This window comes from Gadus morhua, chromosome 4 (genome assembly GCF_902167405.1).
Source record: "Gadus morhua chromosome 4, gadMor3.0, whole genome shotgun sequence".
NCBI classification, from domain to species: Eukaryota; Metazoa; Chordata; class Actinopteri; order Gadiformes; family Gadidae; genus Gadus; species Gadus morhua.
This window is the reverse complement of record NC_044051.1, coordinates 39,644,033-39,665,901: the sequence shown is the minus strand read 5'-3', so window position 1 is coordinate 39,665,901 and position 21,869 is coordinate 39,644,033. Positions and strand designations below refer to the sequence as shown.

General features: G+C 44.1%; 2 protein-coding genes across 2 annotated transcripts in view; one reads left to right on the top strand and one right to left on the bottom strand.

Moving 5' to 3' along the window:
* The window catches only part of mdh1b (malate dehydrogenase 1B, NAD (soluble)), a 23,647-nt gene extending 11,025 nt beyond the window's left edge, over positions 1-12,622 (top strand). The window contains exons 6-11 of the mRNA XM_030353605.1: positions 9,401-9,479; positions 9,756-10,187; positions 10,663-10,804; positions 11,150-11,340; positions 11,634-11,776; positions 12,094-12,622. Of these exons, the coding sequence (XP_030209465.1) occupies positions 9,401-9,479; positions 9,756-10,187; positions 10,663-10,804; positions 11,150-11,340; positions 11,634-11,776; positions 12,094-12,123 (1,017 nt within the window). The 3' untranslated portion in view covers positions 12,124-12,622. The remainder of the gene's footprint in view (positions 1-9,400; positions 9,480-9,755; positions 10,188-10,662; positions 10,805-11,149; positions 11,341-11,633; positions 11,777-12,093) is intronic.
* retreg2 (reticulophagy regulator family member 2) lies at positions 12,505-21,869 on the bottom strand. The gene is made up of 9 exons (XM_030355175.1): positions 21,519-21,869; positions 20,797-20,900; positions 20,285-20,315; positions 19,538-19,667; positions 18,704-18,788; positions 18,037-18,174; positions 17,390-17,478; positions 16,652-16,787; positions 12,505-16,356 (listed from the first exon to the last, which is right to left on the bottom strand). Exons 1-9 carry the CDS (start codon positions 21,770-21,772, stop codon positions 15,413-15,415), a joined length of 1,911 nt encoding a protein of 636 aa, XP_030211035.1. The 5' UTR covers positions 21,773-21,869; the 3' UTR covers positions 12,505-15,412.

The window sequence follows — 21,869 nt, the reverse complement described above, 5'->3', positions numbered from 1 at the left end:
CTCTTTATTGATGATTGATTATTGTGCATTGTCATCGCCTCAGTGGTGCAGTGGAGTGCACTCTGCCTAACCCACTGGAGAGCGTGGCTCAATTTCTGTGGAAAACACAATTTCGTTAATTTTAAACTTAAAGCTATCATGTCTGTTGCACAGTCATATATAACCTCAGACATTAATAAATCATAAATCTCAGTGGGAAGTGGAGAGAGCTGTGAGTTAAGCCCCTGGAGACCGGGGTTCAAGTCCCCTTGATGTTCTCCGTTGGAAGACTCAAATTTCTATTTCATGCGAATTATAAAGTCAAATATAACCATTGTGATATTTATCTATGGTGCATTGATAAGTTCGGAGGTTAACACTCTAAACAGCTCAGGTTCGGATCCCTGCAAAAACGTAGACAGGGTTACCACGGCTAACACTGTCGATATTTATCAAATAAAACATAGGGGGAAACACTGTTGTTTGTCTTTGGTCGTCATGAGAAAAACACAAGGGGTAACACTGTCGTTTTTATCAAATGAAACATGAGGGGTAACACTGTCGTTTTTTATTGGTCGTCATGAAAAAAAACATAAGGGGTAACACTGTCGTTTTTATCAAATGAAACATGAGGGGTAACACTGTCGTTTTTTATCGGCCGTCATGATTAAACACAAGGGGTAACACTGTCGTTTTTAATAAATTAAACATGAGGGGTAACACTGTCGTTTTTTATGGTCGTCATGAAAAAAAACATAAGAGGTAACACTGTCGTTTTTTATTGGTCGTCACGAAAAAAAACATAAGGGGTAACACTGTTGTTTTTCTTTGGACGTCATGAAAAAAAACACAAGGGGTAACATTGTCGATATTTCTCAAATAAAACATAAGGGGTAGCACTGTTGTTTTTCTTTGGTCGTCATGAAAAAAAACATAAGGGGTAACACTGTTGTTTTTTATTGGTCGTCATGAAAAAAAACATAAGGGGTAACACTGTCGTTTTTTATTGGTCGTCACGAAAAAAAACATAAGGGGTAACACTGTCGATATTTATCAAATAAAACATAGGGGTAGCACTGTCGTTTTTTATTGGTCGTCATGAAAAAAAACATAAGGGGTAACACTGTTGTTTTTTTATTGGTCGTCATGAAAAAAAACATAAGGGGTAACACTGTCGTTTTTTGTCAGTCGTCATGAAAGAAAACACAAGGGGTAACACTGTCGTTTTTATCAAATGAAACATGAGGGGTAACACTGTCGTTTTTTATCGGCCGTCATGAAATAAACACAAGGGGTAACACTGTCGATATTTATCTAATAAAACATAGGGGGTAACACTGTTGTTTTCATCAAATGAAACATGAGGGATGACACTGTCGTTTTTCTTTGGTCTTCATGAAAAAAACCATAAGGGGAAACACTGTTGTTTTTTAAGGGCGTCATGAAAAAACCATAAGGGGTAACACTGTTGTTTTTTATTGGTCTTCATGAAAAAAAACATAAGGGGTAAAACTGTCGTTTTTTATTGGTCGTCATGAAGAAAAACATGACGACCGTCGTTTTTTATTGGTCATTATAAAAAAATAAATAAGGGGTAACACTGTTTTCTTTGTCAAATAAAATATAAGGGGTAACACATTTGTTTTTTATCGGTCATCATGAAAAAACCATAAGGGGTAACACTGTTGTTTTTTTATTGGTCGTCATGAAAAAAAACATAAGGGGTAACACTGTCGTTTTTATTAAATGAAACATGAGGGGTAACACTGTCCTTTTTTATCGGCCGTCATGAAATAAACACAAGGGGTAACACTGTCGTTTTTATTAAATGAATCATGAGGGGGTAACATTGTAGTTATTTTATTGGTCGTCATGAAAAAAAACATAAGGGGTAACACTGTCGTTTTTTATTGGTCGTCACGAAAAAAAACACAAGGGGTAACACTGTCGATATTTATCAAATAAAACATAGGGAGTAACACTGTTGTTTTTTATTGGTCGTTATGAAAAAAAACATAAGGGGTAACACTGTTGTCTTTGTCAAATAAAATATAAGGGGTAACACAGTCGTTTTTTATTGGTCGTCATGAGAAAAAACATAAGGGGTAACACTATTGTTTTTTATTGGTCGTCATGAAAAAAAACATAAGGGGTAACACTGTCGATATTTATCAAATAAAACATAGGGGGTAACACTGTTGTTTTTTATTGGTCGTTATGAAAAAAAACATAAGGGGTAACACTGTTGTTTTTTGTCAGTCGTCATGAAAGAAAACACAAGGGGTAACACTGTCGTTTTTATCAAATGAAACATGAGGGGTAACACTGTCGTTTTTTATCGGCCGTCATGAAATAAACACAAGGGGTAACACTGTCGATATTTATCTAATAAAACATAGGGGGTAACACTGTTGTTTTCATCAAATGAAACATGAGGGATGACACTGTCGTTTTTCTTTGGTCTTCATGAAAAAAACCATAAGGGGAAACACTGTTGTTTTTTAAGGGCGTCATGAAAAAACCATAAGGGGTAACACTGTTGTTTTTATTGGTCTTCATGAAAAAAAACATAAGGGGTAAAACTGTCGTTTTTTATTGGTCGTCATGAAGAAAAACATGACGACCGTCGTTTTTTATTGGTCATTATAAAAAAATAAATAAGGGGTAACACTGTTTTCTTTGTCAAATAAAATATAAGGGGTAACACATTTGTTTTTTATCGGTCATCATGAAAAAACCATAAGGGGTAACACTGTTGTTTTTTTATTGGTCGTCATGAAAAAAAACATAAGGGGTAACACTGTCGTTTTTATTAAATGAAACATGAGGGGTAACACTGTCCTTTTTTATCGGCCGTCATGAAATAAACACAAGGGGTAACACTGTCGTTTTTATTAAATGAATCATGAGGGGGTAACATTGTAGTTATTTTATTGGTCGTCATGAAAAAAAACATAAGGGGTAACACTGTCGTTTTTTATTGGTCGTCACGAAAAAAAACACAAGGGGTAACACTGTCGATATTTATCAAATAAAACATAGGGAGTAACACTGTTGTTTTTTATTGGTCGTTATGAAAAAAAACATAAGGGGTAACACTGTTGTCTTTGTCAAATAAAATATAAGGGGTAACACAGTCGTTTTTTATTGGTCGTCATGAGAAAAAACATAAGGGGTAACACTATTGTTTTTTATTGGTCGTCATGAAAAAAAACATAAGGGGTAACACTGTCGATATTTATCAAATAAAACATAGGGGGTAACACTGTTGTTTTTTATTGGTCGTTATGAAAAAAAACATAAGGGGTAACACTGTTGTCTTTGTCAAATAAAATATAAGGGGTAACACAGTCGTTTTTTATTGGTCGTCATGAAAAAAAACACAAGGGGTAACACTGTCGATATTTATCAAATAAAACATAGGGGGTAACACTGTTGTTTTTTATTGGTCGTTATGAAAAAAAACATAAGGGGTAACACTGTTGTCTTTGTCAAATAAAATATAAGGGGTAACACAGTCGTTTTTTATTGGTCGTCATGAGAAAAAACATAAGGGGTAACACTATTGTTTTTTATTGGTCGTCATGAAAAAAAACATAAGGGGTAACACTGTCGCTTTTTATTGGTCGTCATGAAAAAAAACATAAGGGGTAACACTGTCGTTTTTTATTGGTCGTCATGAAAAAAAACATAAGGGGTAACACTGTCGTTTTTTATTGGTCGTCATGAAAAAAAACATAAGGGGTAACACTGTCGTTTTTTATTGGTCGTCATGAAAAAAAACATAAGGGGTAACACTGTCGCTTTTTATTGGTCGTCATGAAAAAAAACATAAGGGGTAACACTGTCGTTTTTTATTGGTCGTCATGAAAAAAAACATAAGGGGTAACACTGTCGTTTTTTATTGGTCGTCATGAAAAAAAACATAAAGGGTAACAATGTCGTTTTTTATCAGTCGTCATGAAAAAAAACACAAGGGGTAACACTGTCGTTTTTATCAAATGAAACATGAGGGGTAACACTGTCGTTTTTTATCGGCCGTCATGAAATAAACACAAGGGGTAACGCTGTCGATATTTATCAAATAAAACAGGGGGCAACACTGTTGTTTGCATCAAATGAAACATGAAGACACTGTCGTTCTTCTTTGGTCTTCATGAAAAAAACCATAAGGGGAAACACTGTTGTTTTTAATAGGGCGTCATTAAAAAACCATAAGATCACTGTTGTTTTTTATTGGTCGTCATGAAAAAAAACATAAGGGGTAACAATGTCGTTTTTTATTGGTCGTCATGAAAAAAAACATAAGGGGTAAAACTGTCGTTTTTATCAAATGAAACATGAGGGGTAACACTGTCCTTTTTTATCGGCCGTCATGAAATAAACACAAGGGGTAACACTGTCGTTTTTATTAAATGAAACATGAGGGGGTAACACTGAAGTTCTTTTATTGGTCGTCATGAAAAAAAACACAAGGGGTAACACTGTCGATATTTATCAAATAAAACATAGGGGGTAACACTGTTGTTTTTTATTGGTCGTTATGAAAAAAAACATAAGGGGTAACACTGTTGTCTTTGTCAAATAAAATATAAGGGGTAACACAGTCGTTTTTTATTGGTCGTCATGAGAAAAAACATAAGGGGTAACACTATTGTTTTTTATTGGTCGTCATGAAAAAAAACATAAGGGGTAACACTGTCGCTTTTTATTGGTCGTCATGAAAAAAAACATAAGGGGTAACACTGTCGTTTTTTATTGGTCGTCATGAAAAAAAACATAAGGGGTAACACTGTCGTTTTTTATTGGTCGTCATGAAAAAAAACATAAGGGGTAACACTGTCGTTTTTTATTGGTCGTCATGAAAAAAAACATAAGGGGTAACACTGTCGCTTTTTATTGGTCGTCATGAAAAAAAACATAAGGGGTAACACTGTCGTTTTTTATTGGTCGTCATGAAAAAAAACATAAGGGGTAACACTGTCGTTTTTTATTGGTCGTCATGAAAAAAAACATAAAGGGTAACAATGTCGTTTTTTATCAGTCGTCATGAAAAAAAACACAAGGGGTAACACTGTCGTTTTTATCAAATGAAACATGAGGGGTAACACTGTCGTTTTTTATCGGCCGTCATGAAATAAACACAAGGGGTAACGCTGTCGATATTTATCAAATAAAACAGGGGGCAACACTGTTGTTTGCATCAAATGAAACATGAAGACACTGTCGTTCTTCTTTGGTCTTCATGAAAAAAACCATAAGGGGAAACACTGTTGTTTTTAATAGGGCGTCATTAAAAAACCATAAGATCACTGTTGTTTTTTATTGGTCGTCATGAAAAAAAACATAAGGGGTAACAATGTCGTTTTTTATTGGTCGTCATGAAAAAAAACATAAGGGGTAAAACTGTCGTTTTTATCAAATGAAACATGAGGGGTAACACTGTCCTTTTTTATCGGCCGTCATGAAATAAACACAAGGGGTAACACTGTCGTTTTTATTAAATGAAACATGAGGGGGTAACACTGAAGTTCTTTTATTGGTCGTCATGAAAAAAACCATAAGGGGTAACACTGTTGTTTTTTATTGGTCGTCACGAAAAAAAACATAAGGGGTAACACTGTCGCTTTTTATTGGTCGTCATGAAAAAAAACATAAGGGGTAACACTGTCGTTTTTTATTGGTCGTCATGAAAAAAAACATAAGGGGTAACACTGTCGTTTTTTATTGGTCGTCATGAAAAAAAACATAAGGGGTATCACTGTCGTTTTTTATTGGTCGTCATGAAAAAAAACAGAAAGGGTAACAATGTCGTTTTTTATCAGTCGTCATGAAAAAAAACACAAGGGGTAACACTGTCGTTTTTATCAAATGAAACATGAGGGGGTAACACTGAAGTTCTTTTATTGGTCGTCATGAAAAAAACCATAAGGGGTAACACTGTTGTTTTTTATTGGTCGTCACGAAAAAAAACATAAGGGGTAACACTGTCGCTTTTTATTGGTCGTCATGAAAAAAAACATAAGGGGTAACACTGTCGTTTTTTATTGGTCGTCATGAAAAAAAACATAAGGGGTAACACTGTCGTTTTTATTGGTCGTCATGAAAAAAAACATAAGGGGTAACACTGTCGTTTTTTATTGGTCGTCATGAAAAAAAACATAAAGGGTAACAATGTCGTTTTTTATCAGTCGTCATGAAAAAAAACACAAGGGGTAACACTGTCGTTTTTATCAAATGAAACATGAGGGGTAACACTGTCGTTTTTTATCGGCCGTCATGAAATAAACACAAGGGGTAACGCTGTCGATATTTATCAAATAAAACAGGGGGTAACACTGTTGTTTGCATCAAATGAAACATGAAGACACTGTCGTTCTTCTTTGGTCTTCATGAAAAAAACCATAAGGGGAAACACTGTTGTTTTTGATAGGGCGTCATTAAAAAACCATAAGATCACTGTTGTTTTTTATTGGTCGTCATGAAAAAAAACATAAGGGGTAACAATGTCGTTTTTTATTGGTCGTCATGAAAAAAAACATAAGGGGTAAAACTGTCGTTTTTATCAAATGAAACATGAGGGGTAACACTGTCCTTTTTTATCGGCCGTCATGAAATAAACACAAGGGGTAACACTGTCGTTTTTATTAAATGAAACATGAGGGGGTAACACTGTAGTTCTTTTATTGGTCGTCATGAAAAAAACCATAAGGGGTAACACTGTTGTTTTTTATTGGTCGTCACGAAAAAAAACATAAGGGGTAACACTGTCATTTTTTATTGATCGTCATGAAAAAAAACATAAAGGGTAACAATGTCGTTTTTTATCAGTCGTCATAAAAGCTTAGCCACTTTTTAAGTAGAATCACTGTAGTTTTTTATAGGGCGTCATGAAAAACAACCTAAGGGGTAACACTGTTGTCTTTGTCAAATAAAATATAAGGGGTACCACTCTCGTTTTTTATCGGTCGTCATGAAAAACCCAACAGGGGTAACACTGTCGTTTTTTATTGGTCGTCACGAAAAAAAATATAAGGGGTAACACTGTCGATATTTATCAAATAAAACATAGGGGTAACAATGTTGTCCTTGTCAAATAAAATATACTGTCGTTTTTTATCGGAAGTCATGAAAAAACTATGAGGGGTAACACTGTTGATATTTATCAAATAAAACATAGGGGGTAACACTGTTGTTATTCTTTGGTCGTCATGAAAAAAAACACAAGGGGTAACACTGTCGTTTTTATCAAATGAAACATGAGGGGTAACAATGTCGTTTTTTATCGGTCATCATGAAAGAAACATAAGTGGTAACACTCTTGATATTGATCAAATAAAACATAGGGGGTAACACTGTTGTTATTCTTTGGTCGTCATGAAAAAAAAAAAAAAGGTTAACACTTGTTTTTTATCAAATTAATCTTAAGTGGCAATCTGAGTCTGGAATCTGCCCTCACCTACGCCGTCAATCAATTAATTGTCATTGCTTACCTTTTTAGTTAAGCATTGACCTTTTATGTTTCGTTTTTTATGCAATTGAGATCAAGGTAAAACGCAGCTGCAGGTTAAACTACAAGTACAAATGACACAGCAATGGAGCTTAAGATGTCACGTGACTTCTTGAGTTTAAAACCGTTTTAACTAGCGCTCAAGTAGTTACTTTCGTAATAGCCTACGGGCCAATGGTTTGCACTAAAAAGCCATTTGAGAATTCTTATTTGAAATTGAAATCATGGATAAACAACAGGGAACATTGTTAAACAAAGGCCTACTTGATCAACACAAGCAGACAGGGGGTAGCCTATATGATGAAACTGTTATTTGTCTGGAATGCTAATCACCCACAAAAACTTCATGGCCAAAAAAAACCAGAATGGGTAACAATGTAGTTTTTCTTCCGATAATAAAAAGAATACATGAGGATGTAACACTGTCGTATTTTGTCGTTATGAAAGAAAACTTAAGGGGTTACACTGTCGTTTTTTTCAATCAAATACTGTCAGGCCAAATAAAAATTTAAGGGGTAACACTGTCGTATTTTTCCCATCATCATAAAAATCCAAAGGGGTAACACTGTTGTAATTTGTCCTTATGAAAGAAAACTTCAGGGGTAACACTGTCTCATTTTGCCGTTATGGAAGAAAACATAAGGGATAACGCTGTCGTTTTTTTGTCGTTCGAATAGAAAAACATAAGGGTACCACTCATTTTTTGCAATAAAATACTGTCGGGCCAAATAAAAACAGAATGGGTAACACTGTCGTTTTTTGCAATAAAATAATGTTGGGCCAAAAAAATCTGAATGGGTAACAATGTTGTTTTTCTTCCGATAATAAAAAGAATACATAAGGATGTAACACTGTCGTATTTTGTCGTTATGAAAGAAAACTTAAGGGGTAACGCTTTCGTTTTTTTGTAATAAAATGCTGTCGGGCCAAAAGAAAAATAAGGGGTAACACTGTTTTTTTTTGCAATATAATGTCGGGCAGAAAAAAAAAAACGTAAGGGAACAGAATGAGTAACACTGTCGTAATTTTCCCATCATAAAAAAATCAAAAATCACTGTTGTAATTTCATTATGAAAGAAAACATAAGGAGAAACACTGTCGTTGTTTTGTTATAAGATACTGTCGGCCCAACAAAAGCATAAGGGGTAACGCTGTCGTCTTTTGTCTTCATGAAATAAAGCATAAGGGGTAAAATTGTTGTTTTTGGTCTTTATTAAAGAAAACATAAGGGGTAAAATAGTTGTCTTTTTGTTATAAAATACTGTAGATCCAAAAGAAAGATAAGGGGTAACGCTGTCGTTTTTTTTTTAACATTTTTAAAGAAGACTTAGCGGTTTACCACTGTCGTTTTATTTCCCATCATAAAAAAAACATATGGTTGTATTTTGCTTTTCAAAAAGACTAAATATATATTAAAGAAAAAAATACTGTTGTATTTTGTCTGCATAAAAAAAAAAAAGTCGTTTTTTGTCGTTATTAAAGAAATCATTAAGCCTTTCACCCGTCGGAGCTCGTCTGTCGCATTTTGTCTTTCGAAAATAAACATAGGGTGTACCACAGTCGTAGACCTTGACACCAGCCGCTGGTCGTTATTTGAGGACTATGTTTGAATAACTGATAAACTAATTCAACAAATTGAAACACAACCTTTGTACCGGTATGAAACACTTCTCAGCGTTCTACGTGGAGAAGAATGAAGTTCAAAGCGTGACAACACCTCAGATGTGATTAAAAAGTGCCTCGGTTTTAAGATTTAGCTTCCCGTCCAAAAATGTATCAAGAAAGGTAAAAAAAGTCAAATAAAATAACAGATAAAAAACGACCATATGATGAGCGATATAAACATAACCGGCAGTCAGATCTAACACATTGCTTCTCTCTATGTGTTGTACGTCTACGTGCACGGGGCAGGTCACCGCGCACGCTGGCCTGGAGGAGGCCTTTAGAGACGCAGACCTCGTCATTCTGCTGGACGAGGAGGAGGACGCCGGCAACCAGGGAGGGGGGGAGGGCCTGGGGGAGGAGGAGGAGAAGGGGGAGGAGAGGGAGGAGGGGAGGGAGGAGGAGGATGAGAAAGTAAAGGAGGGGAAAGACGGGAGGGAGGTGGTGGAGGACATGCGGGAGGAGAAGGAGGAAGTGAGGGAGGAGGAGAAGGAGGAGGTTAGGGAGAAGGTGGAGGAGGGAAGGGAGCTAAAGGAGAAGGAGGTGAGGGAGGGGGATGAGGAGAAGGAGGCGGGGAAGTTGGAGGAGGAGCGGGAGAAGGTAGAGAAAGAGGAAGGGGGAGTGAGGGCGGAGAAGAAGGATGAGGAGGTAAGGGACGAGGAGGGGCGGGAGAAAGAGGAGAAGGTGGAGGAGGAGAGGGGGGAGGTGAAGGAGAAGGAAGAGGAGGAGCAGGAAGAGGAGGTGGAGGAGATGACGGACGAGGAGGCGGAGGAGGCGAGGAGGAGGAAGTCGCTCCTTCAGAGGATCTCCGCCCGCTACCGTCGCTACGGTCGGCTGATCGGAGAGCGGGCCAGCCGCCGGCGAGGGGGGGGCGTGAGGGTGATGGTGGCGGGCGACGCCCACCTCAACCTCAAGTGCGCGCTGCTCGCCGAGAGCGCCCCCTCCCTGGACCCCGGCCTCTTCGTCGCCGTGGCGACGCCCTTGGAGACCGCCGCGAGCGCGCGCATCGCGCTGAAGCTGGGCAGGAGGACCACAGGTGGCGTAGCATAGCCCTCCTCCTCCTCCTCTTCCTCTTCCTCCTCATCTTCCTACTCCGCCTCCTCCTCCTACTCCTTTTCTTCCTCCTCCTCGTCCTCGTCCACCGCTTCCTCCTCCACCTCCTCTTCCTACTCCGCCTCCTCCTTTTCTTCCTCCTCCTCCTCTTCCTCCACCGCTTCCTCCTCCACCTCCTCTTCCTACTCCGCCTCCTCCTCCTTTCCTTCCTCCTCCTCCTCCTCTTCTTCTTCCTCCACCGCTTCCTCCTCCTCCCCCTCTTCCTCCTCCTCCTCCTCTTCTTCCTCCTCCCGATCAATACACATTTGACCACCTTTACTCGTATAGCAGACTAAAAAGCGTCGCGCAGTAAATTCATTTTCGGCCCGCTTGTGATGTCAGAACGGGCCGATTTTCAAAACTGCTCGTACCCGCCGGCCCCACTCACACCTGGTGGTATGACGTGTCCCCCTCAAAAGACGTCAGCGGGGTGATCGTGTGGGGGAACCCCAGCGGGACCTTCGGCGTGGACCTGCAGAGGGCCCGGGTGTTCGACCACACAGGGGCCATTCAGGGGCCCCGCTCCTTCTCCCGGCCGGTGCTCGAGGTGCTCCACGACAGGTACTTCAAATATACATCATAGAATTATAATATAGAATTATAATTATCATCGATTTCTGTGTCTTCTTTCCATGCACTCGGTATATGGTTCCAAACCATGATGATGTTCTCGCCTTGTGGGACTTGTAGTTTATTGGGTACAGAGGAACTACAGGTCCCATGCGTTAAAAGGTTGACACGTTTGGTTCGTAAAGCGAAAGATTGGAATAGAGCACGATTTTTGTGACGCAAATAACGCAAGAAAAAAATGTCCCCGTTCTCCCTGCACCCTACCGTCCTACGTCATTGTTAAGAAGAACGCCTCAAAATCCATCGTCTTCGGCCGTTCTTTCACCTTCCGTACAGAACCTGGCTGAAGACGGACCTTCCCGAGTTGCTCAAGGGCCGCGGCGCGGCGTCGGCGTCCGACGCGGGGGGGGCACGGCCGGCGTCCGTGTCGGTCGCCCACGGGATCCTCGCGGTGCTCGAGGTCTGGAACGGGGTCCCCCACCCCGAGGCGGAGGGGCGGGTCTTCTCTCTGGGAGTGTGCTGCCAAGGTACCGCTTGAGGAACGCCGCTAGGGGCGGTGCCACCAGGTGTGAGGGTGATTAGCCGTTACAAGCCTCTTCTGACATCACAAGTGGGCGTGTCCGCCTGGACACGTGCTGGATAGATCGGCCTATCAGCCTACCCGGTGGACTGCAGCAAACGTTGCTCCTCTGTCCGTCGTGCATCTAGCTGGACACGCCCACTTGTGATGTCAGAAGAGGCCGATTTTCCAAACGGCTCGTCACGGCTAACCACACTCACACCTGGTGGCATGACATGTCACCTTTACCGGGCGTTGCAGGACACCCCTACGTCCCGGACGGCGTGGTGTGCTCCGTCCCGGTGACCCTCTCCGAGGGCCGGTGGTCTCCCGTCCTGGAGGGCGTCGACATGGGGGACGAGCTCGAGGAGACGCTAATGCTGGCTGTGGACGAGCTCCGACAGGTGAAAGGATTTTAAAACATTTATGGGTTCAACGTGTCGGCTAGGATGTTTTTAAATGGCGGTCTTCCCCCGAATGTACTGATGTTCATTTAAGGAGGGAGGAGGGGGAGCTTAGGGAGAAGGTGGAGGAGGGAAGGGAGGTGAAATGAGAAGGAGGAGGTTAGGGAGAAGGTGGAGGAGGGAAGGGAGGTAGAAGGAGGAGGTAAGCAAGGAGAAGGAGGTGGGGAAGGTGGAGGAGGAGGAGAGGGAGAAGGAGGATCACAAGGAAGAAGAGGATAAACGTGTATTAACATGTGCCATCCTGTTTGTCTTCTCAGGAGAAAGAAGAAGGATGCTCGGACTTGTAAAGACAAGCTTTCAGTGGAGGAGTTGGAAACATTCACCAGTTGTGTACTATCGTGGGGGTGCTGGTGTACAACTGGGTTCCTTTGGTTTTACAAGAAATGATCTTAACAGTATGAATTAGTGATTAGTTCTCGACCCATTTCCCTTTCATATTAGACTCTTAACCTTTGAAAAAAGTAACTCTGTAAACAGTGGAACTCTCTTCTATAGTTAACAGGGAGCAAATAACAAAACCCAAGAAAATGTGAATTCACAAAATATGTACCGGTATTTTTTTTTTTTCTTCCACATGTTATTTAAATGCAGGTGTGTGTGTGGTTCCCCCAAAATATAAAATGGAGAAAAGATCAAACTGAGTGCACTTTTTTGAAAAAGAATGGAAATTAGAAAATAGATTCCTTTATTTGTTTTTTTGCCCCCAATTGTACAGGTCAGTTAAGTGCCATTTCGAAGAAGCGATTGGTTAAAGCATCAAACAAACACATTTTTTTTTTTTTTTTTACACAAGTCTGTATACTAAACATTAGTCTGTTATTAAAGAGCAGTGGTTCCCAACCTTGGGGTCGGAGCCAAGATATGAACATGGGGGTCGCAGGAGATTGCCGACAAGATATATAGTTGATAGTCCATTTTAGCAAACTATTTTCTTTTTTTTAAACGGTCGCAGATATATACGAAATGGTATACGAAATGGATTAATTCATAGCCACTAGCAAACTACTACAACTAATCACTTTCTAGTGTGCAGTAGAGCAATGAGATTACATCCACCGGGAGATCAGCAGTCGATGCTGATTGGGCGATACGGGTTTGTGTGGAAGCAGAAGCACATAAGGTTAAAGTTGGGGTCTCGAACATCTTCACAGCTAGAAATGGGCCAAAAAAAGGTTGGGAACCACTGTTATAGCGTCATATTATCCCTTCATGACTTTCGCACTTCTCTACTGCCCCCAGCTGTGAGCTTTTGTAATGCACGCGCATCGCTTTCTAAAAGCGGATGCGATAGCAACATGTATTTCCCTATTTGTTTTCAATGGAAACACTCAATCAGGAGTCAATATGTAACCAGGGTTTTGCCAGACCAAAAGCGAAATATCGGAAAATGACATGTTGCGTCGCACGAATCGCGTGGACCTCATTGGCTAGCCTGAAAACCTTGAGTGGTGTGCTGTTTGTACATGCGACGAGATCCCTTAGCTATGCTACGCTATTCACAAAGGGGAGACGTAAACCACGAAAAAGGAAAGACGTTTTAGTACAAATATAGTGCACTATAGACAAGAAGCCGGGCGTCGCCGATAGATATTCACAGGCGTGGACTCCATTTTAACCAACCCTCAAGACACCAAGGCAAAATTCCGCCTCTTTGTCCGACTCCGAACAATCCTTCTTTCTCATTAATCCCGAATTTCGTTAACGCCCAACGGGCGGCCGCCTAGCACGCGATATCTTAAATCGAACGCAAGAACCAATATCGGAAACCACAACCTCGGCTCCGATAGAAAGAAACCCCACGGCCCGCCCCTAAAAAACAAACTAAACTCAAAACTGATAAATCTTTACACAGTCGTCTTAGTTAGTATTTAAAAAGGTAAAGACATGCGCGATGCATGCCGTGCACAGACTTTAGTAGTGGCACAAACCTTTCGTCTCTGTAAATATACACATCCCAACGATGGCTTTACATGTAGAAAAATAGCTGGTAATGGTTACGTCAGTTTTAAAGTGAAACTATAGCTAAAAACTAAATGGGTTGCAAATTGCGAATAAAGTCTGTTATTGTAACCTTGACCTTTTTTTTTTTTTTAAAAACGTTCTTCTTTGAAACAGAAATCAAGGCCGATGGTTAAATTAAGGAGCTAGCCTTGTATATCGACAGCAAAGTCACGTCTGTGCATGGGCGTGCGTATATGCAGCTCGAAATGTAGAAATGGGTTCCATTTCTTCCCTCCAGGTCCTGGTAACATTCCCCCCCCCCCCCCCCCCCCCCCGATTCCTTTTAGGTAAGCCTTGGAATGGTCTGGGTAATGAGGAGGAATAGTTTATGGTTCAAAGCTCACATTGGGAATATGTTTCTATACATGAACGTCCAGAGTGCAAAAGATCCAAAATCGATCATACAATCATTGTTGCAGACCCAAAACAAGTTTTAACAAAACTTGATTCTCGTCTCTCCCCACATCACCTTAAAATGAAATCTCATCAGCAGTCTTGTCCAATTAAATAACGTATATATTAATAGCTATTATAATAGTGATAATCCAACATTTCAAAACTCTTTCACAATAAAAGCCCTCTTTCTAAAATAGACATCTGGTTACAGTGTGTTCCAAGACAAAAAAAACAAAAAAAACACGGTTGCTCATTGTTCTTTGGGGGAAGGCGATAGGCCAAAAGAAAACAACAATAAACAGACCTGCTCTCTCAGGCGTGTTGGTGAAAAGGGCGAACAAGGACGGGGGAGAGCTTGAGGTTGGTAGTATACACACTATGGCGACAGGGGTTTCCAGTCCAACACCACACAGATGACACGGTACGACACCTAAAACATGGAGGGAGGGGGGGCCAGGAAACGTTTCCCTGGACGTGTCATATATATTTATATACACGCACACTTTGATGTATAAAAAAAAGCAGTTGTAACTCTGAACGTTAAACCTATGACGGGGATGGAGTCAGCTTTTGATAGCCAATAGTCGTATTGAAGTATAGGATGGTAGAAATGGCTAATAGTTAAATTCAGATTGTACTTCCGACGCCTACTCCCGTTACTTCGAGTCGAGCCCGAGCGACAGTCCTAGCGAGACTGTTTGTGGCGAGTTTTTCGGAAAAAGTCGATTAGTAGTCGTTAATTCGGAATCCCCAAAGTTCGGACACGCACTCCCCTCCCTTTTTGCTTTTGGGATGATTTTTTGTAATTTACTCGTCGTCTACATTGTCTGTAACATGCATCTGAAGATCAACGGAGCATTAAGTCGGACGGAACGGAGAGTGGAATTAGCATACCGCTCGCAAACGACCGCCGTCAGCGGAGACAAAGTCTTTTTTAGGAACCATTTACATCGGGAACAACAGGTGTGCGCATTGCCCATTCGAATAAAACCAGATTAACAGAAAAAACACCTTAAATCTTCCGATATATATATTTTCGACGACTCTGGTTTTAAAGTTTGACCAAAAGTTGGAACCTTATTACAGTGGATACCGTTTTACAATCCTTTATCTAACCAATCAAATTCAAGAAACAGTTGGGGGTTGTTTGTTGGGGGGGGGGGGCGGAGCCTCTTGGAGCTAGGACTCCGGTTGGTGCGGGGGAGACGGGAGCTTCTCCGGGCCCCCAGAGACCCCGCCCACTAACGGCTTGTCCGCCCCCGTTTCCCGCTCCTCCGTCATCTGCTCCAGTTCGCTCTGGTCGAGCAGCTCAAAGTCTTCCTCATCCTCCTCCTCCTCGTCTTCCTCTTGCTCCGCCTCCTTATCCCCAGGCCCCGCCCCTTCTGCCTCAAGACCCCGCTCCGGCACGTCCGTCGTGGTGGTTGCCGCGGTAGCATCGTCGACGGGGTCCTTGTCGGCGGGGGGGTCGGCGATGAGGTCGTCGTCGGCGACGGTATCCACGGCGCCCGTCGGCATCTCGCTGGGCGGGGAGTGGGTGGGGCCGGGCTCCTGCTCGCGGTCGGAGCGCCGCAGCGCCGTCAGAGTGTTCTGCACCACGGTGGAGATGGCCGTGCTGACGATCTCCTCGCTGAGCGCCTCCAGGGAGCGCTGGCTGCCATGGACCCCCTCCCCCTCCCCCTCCCCCTCCACCTCCGACGCCATCTCCCCCTCCCCCTCCACCGCCGTTTCCTGTTCCTGTTCTTCGTCCTCGTCGTGCTCGTCGACTTCCTCTCGGGGCTCGGGGGCGGGTGCTCCCACCTCCTGGTCGGTTGGTGTGGCCCCTGCCCCTCCGACCGGCTGCCCGTTCCCGTTGAAGTGCGTGTTGACAAAGTGCAGGGGCGTGGCCAGGTGCTGGAAGAGGAGGCTGGCCGGGCTCAGGGCCACCCCGTCAGAGGGTTCCCCCGGCTGGGCCGCCGAGGCTAGGATAGTCCCTGGTCCCGGCCCCGGCCCTGGGCCCGGGCCCGGGCGGGAGTGGAGCAGGCTGGCGGGCTCCGCGGACGGGAGCTCCTCCACGGAGGGGAACTCGGGCAGGTCTCTCAGGTAGGCCTCGTCCGGGTCGCTGTGGAGGCTCTGCTGGTCCAGGTCTGGGGATGGGGGGGGTTTATGAACATATCTCCTCACACAACCGTTGGTCAATTAAAAAAGTACAACTTTTACAAATTGTAAATCAAATCATTCTGACCGATTGCCCCCCCCCCCATTCTGAAAAATACCACTTGTATGTGTATACAATAACCAAGTCAGTTTTACTTTACGTTTATGAAACGACGATAAGTAAAGTATTTTTTTAACTTTTTTTCAGAGCAGTATTCGAGATTCTAACAACCTCCACCAACCGCTGTACCCCAAAAACACTTCCTCAAAACGTCGGCCCGTTACCTTCGGAGACGTCCGTGAGTTGGGGCGTGGTCGCCCGGGAAACTGAGAACCCTCCGCTCTCCAAGATGGAGGCCTCCTCGTCGGACAGCTCAGAGTCTGTGATGGCCATGGCCAGGGCCGTGGTCTTCACGTCCACCTGCACGCCGACACGGCGGGAGTTAGCGACGCCGACATAGCTTGAGGGAACTGCACATCAAGCTGTACGCTAGCTGTGTAGCTCACCGTATGAGAACCATATGCTAGCTCTTTGTCTCTAGCTGTATGCTGACCGTACGTGAGCTCTGTGTGGCTAGCCGTATGCTAGGCCTGTGTGGCTAGGTGTATGCTAGCTGTAGGCTAGCTCTGTGTTGCTGGCAGTATGCTAGCTCTGTGTTGCTGGCAGTATGCTAGCTCTGTGTTGCTAGCCGTATGCTAGCTTTGTGTTGCTAGCTTTAGACTAGCTCTGCGTTGCTAGCTGTATGCTGGCTCTGATGTTAGCCATACACTAGCTCTGCGTAGTGAGCCATATTCAAGCTTTGTGTTGCTAGCCACCTACTATAGAAGAACCTATAGAAGCAGCCGTAAGCGTCGTTGTGGGGTGCGTGTCAGGATGATGGCTATCTGGCAATTGGACTCTTGGGCTGGGTGAGGCTAAACACCCGTGGTGCTTTGGTTCGTCCCGTGTGCCCTGATCACTCATTACTCTCCGCCATCAACACACACACACACACACCCCGGGGCTGTGTTTATGGGACCCACCGTGGGGGCGAAGCAGGACAGCTCCTCCTCGCTCTCGCTCTCTGTCTCGGCCCTGGGCTCTCCCCCTTCCTCCATCTCCTTCCTCACCTCTGGGGGGGGGGGGGGGGGGGGGGAATGACATGCAGACAGTGAGCAAACACACGGACACAAACACATGTTTGCGAAGCAAACAACGAAAACTAGATGTTCAACATTTGTCAACTGAAATTGCCACACACACACACACACACACACACACACACACACACACACACACACACACACACACACACACACACACACACACACACACACACACACACACACACACACACACACACACACATTTTGGTTTTTGAAAAGCCCAAAAAACCAACACATAACTGAATGTGTCCCGATGTTGTTTGGTCATTAACAGGGTTAATGTTTCGCTCTCAAATGTCAGCTTTGTTCAACCACCACATTATTACCCATGCCCTCCCTATCCCACCGGGTTTGGGAAGTTAGTTTGAACTACACTGTACCTAGAGCAGTTGCTCCCACTACTTTCATCAGGGCTTCACGAGCCACAACGCCCCTCCCAGCTAACCCCTTCTATGGGGGCTGTGATTGGCCGAGGGCCCCCTCGAGGGGGAGCAACTGATTGGTGGAGGGGGGCCGCCACTCACTCTTCTTGTCGTGCTTGCGGCGGTCTGGGTCTCCCTTCATGCTGTAGTCCAGCTTCATGAGGATGGGCTCCAGTCCGGTGTACATCTTCTGGATCAGCTCGTGGTACACCACCAGAGGCCACACCAGCACGCTCAGCACTGTGCACGCACACACACACACAGTGGCATAAGCACCGCGATCAAAATGTATGCTTTGCATGTATGCATCAATAGTGGCTCGACAAGCACCATATTTTTAGCTCTCTCTCTCTCTCTCTCTCTCTCTCTCTCTCTCTCTCTCTCTCTCTCTCTCTCTCTCTCTCTCTCTCTCTCTCTCTCTCTCTCTCTCTCTCTCTCTCTCTCTCTCTCTCTCTCTCTCTCTCTCTCTCTCTCTCTCTCTCTCTCTCCCTCTCTCTCCCTCTCTCTCCCTCTCTCTCCCTCTCTCCCTCCCCCTCCCCCCCTCTCTCTCTCTCTCTCTCATAATAATCATAACTAATCCACATATCACTTTAAGTACAGCAGATCGGATCGCCCTTATTGTACAAAGAGAAACAAGACCCTGATGAGGAACTGAGTCCTCACAACGTTTCATCTCAGTAACCGAAACCCAGCCGTTGGCAGTCGACCCAACGTCACGGTATCAATATTAACATCGGTAGGGGACCGGGAACGCTGCCAGGTGGCTCACCTATGATATACGAGATCATGATGCCCGGCACGTAGTGCCCCAGTAGGGCCAGTACCAGGGAGCCACTGGTCATCACCACGCAGAACTGGGCAGAGAGGGAAGGACAAACCACACACCATGTTTAATTCAAGTCAAATCTGGGTCGCGGCTGGCGGCTACGCAATCCTTGCACGCACACAGACTAAGCGTTGTGTATTTTTTGTGTATTTGTTTAACACAGTTCTCGAAAGGCCCTTTTCCAGGAAGGCAACTTAATTATTAACCGTTGGGATGCGGCCAGCAATGCAAGCTGGAGGCTGATTTCACTACGAGTATAAACCCGCAATGCTCGTATATCCTGCCATGCTAGCCAGCGTTTAACATAACTGCCACATTTAAAAAGTTTCCCCTACTTGCATGCCCCGTCATGCTAGCTACCCTCTGCTAACGTTATCCTGCTACTTGATACTTAAAATAAAAGTACCCTACAGCACCATAGCATAAAGGGCGGTTTAACATCACTACTTATACAACCAGTCATGCTAGCTTGCGGGTATCTCCGAAAATCAGTGATGGGAATAACGTTGTTATAAATAACGCCGTTACTAACGGCGTTATATTTTCAGTCACGAGTAATCAAATTGATAACTCTTCCCATCATTGTACGCCGTTACCGTTACTGACATTTTTTTTTTTACTTTCCACGGTACCGTGTCACTTTATAATTTGTAACTGAGTAACTAATTTCGTTACTTTTTGGGGGAAGTAACTAACTAATTACTTTTTTTAAAAAAGGTACTTGCCCAACACTGCCTAACAATACTCTGGTGCTAGCCTGAGGGCTAGCTGCGGTACCTTGAGGTGGTGCTGCCGCTTGTACTGCAGGGTCTCCTGCAGGTAGAGGCGGCAGGTCAGGTAGCTCTCGGCCAGGTGGTGGCTGAGCTCCGGCACGCTGAGCAGACGCGGCTCCACGCCCATGCTAGCTCTGTAGGGCACGGAAACACGGGCACACACACGCGCGGGCGCACGCACACACGCGGGCACACACACACACACACACACACACACGCGGGCACACACACACACACACACACACGGGCACACACACACGGGCACACACACACACACACACACACACACACCCACACACGGGCACACACACACACACACACACACACACTTATGCATGTGGTTGACATGCTTCAAGCGATGGATGTCGTTGTTAAAGGGGGTTAAAAATGAAGTGCCTTGCAACAATAGTGTAATGAACGATGAAGGAGTTGAGTCTTACAGGCAAACACTACTCACTCAAACAGATGGCGGCATAGCATTTCTAGACACAATTATAAGTAATGCCTGATGGAAGTTTCCGTCGTGGACATTGGAGAAAACTAGGATTAGATCAATAATGTCCACGTCAATGTAGTGTTGACAATACACAGTCTTTTGGTCGCAGAGCAACCGTGACGCTAACCCCACTCGACAAAACTCATTGACATTGTCGAATTTCCTTCACACATGACTCAATACAGATTGCTACGATGGTTAGCTGTGCAGGTGATTTTGGCTACAGGTAAACATGTATGTGGAGTGTATACACACCTGAGTACCGGGATGACTCCGGTAGACGGAACTGTAGTGTACATGGGGAGAGAAGGTGGACAAAATAATAAGTACTTACTGAGGCACCTTCCTCAATATCTCAGTGCTTTTAATCACAGCGCACATCAAGATAACCTTTCTCAAATGTATGCACTTGAAGAGTAAATAACATATTTGCTCTCCAATGAATTATGATATTATAATGGTCACATATATTCAAATTCTATAGCGGTAGGCTTTGATGAAAACTTAAAAAACTTCAGAAATTGTTCCTTCGTTTAATCTGGTTTAACTGTACTCCGTCCCACTCACACCACAACAAAAGCCAAGTCAAAAACTACGTGATCAGATATCATTTTAACCTGCTAAACGAAGTATCGGGTTGGGCCATCGGTCGGTAACCCTAGCCCGATGCTATCAAGATATTGTTTCTGGGGCGCTTTGTCCCGTATGGCGTGGGTCCGGAGTCCACACACCTCCACCGACCCAGAGGAACGCAACCCATAGCGTACCTTTCATGAGCGGCAGCTTGTGCTTCCATCGGTCCAACAGGAGGAATCCCAGCAGAGTCACGCTCAAGAGAAACACGGGCCTCAGGGAAGTGGAGGACAGGAGCCTGTTGTTGACAAGCGCGCCCGCACACGCACACGCACACACACACACACACACACACACACACACACACACACACACTCCATTATAGGGGCCTACTATTCAAACTTCACATTACATTCTATGTGCCAATCTCCAGAATTTGTACTTCTGTTGTGACTTGGAACATTTGTGAACACAAAAGCCGCAGCTCGGGTTACTTGTAGGGAATAGAGGCGAATAAAGACGACCACTGACAGGTGGTCCGCAGGCCGAGGCAGGACGAGGCTGCACGGTGTGTCTGTTATCGTTATTCATAACCCCTCAGAAATAAAAGACGCAAAGACACTCGCGTCTCTGGTTAATAAACCACTTGTATTCGCTACGCAAGCAGGACTGGAGACTTTTGGTTGTGTAATTAGTGCGGGAAGGAAGTAACTTCCAACAAAAAAATGATGCTGCATTACTCCCCGTTAGCTCAAGCTAACGACACGGGGATTAGGTCACTTATCTCGACGCTTACTAAACCCGCAACACTCGACTCATTCTCCAATCGGCCGATCACCTCTCAAAGGCAGGGCTGTCGATGCAGAGTTTAGCACACGATGATATATGCGGGATCGATAACCACACTTCGATTTACCAGAATAAGGTGTTTAGAGTCAGGGCGACGAAGATGCTGTGCAGCGGCCTCTCCCAAACAAGAAGCCTCTGCAGCCATGAAATCAGCGGCTCGTAGGGCGACAGCCAGCCCTGGAGGCTCTCCCGCAGGCCGAGCAGTTCCGCACTGCCCTCCTCGCAGGCGTCGTGCTCCGCCGCCCCGGGGGGGAACAGCGACTCCAGTCCGACCGAAGAGGAGGTGTCCGACGGGCGTCTGGCCTCCTCTCCACTCGCCATGTTTTTACCCACTTCGTCGTAGTGTTGTTTTGGAGATCACGGGGCTAGAGAGATGGGCGGATGATGAGCACATCTGACACAGGCCTATGAATTAGAA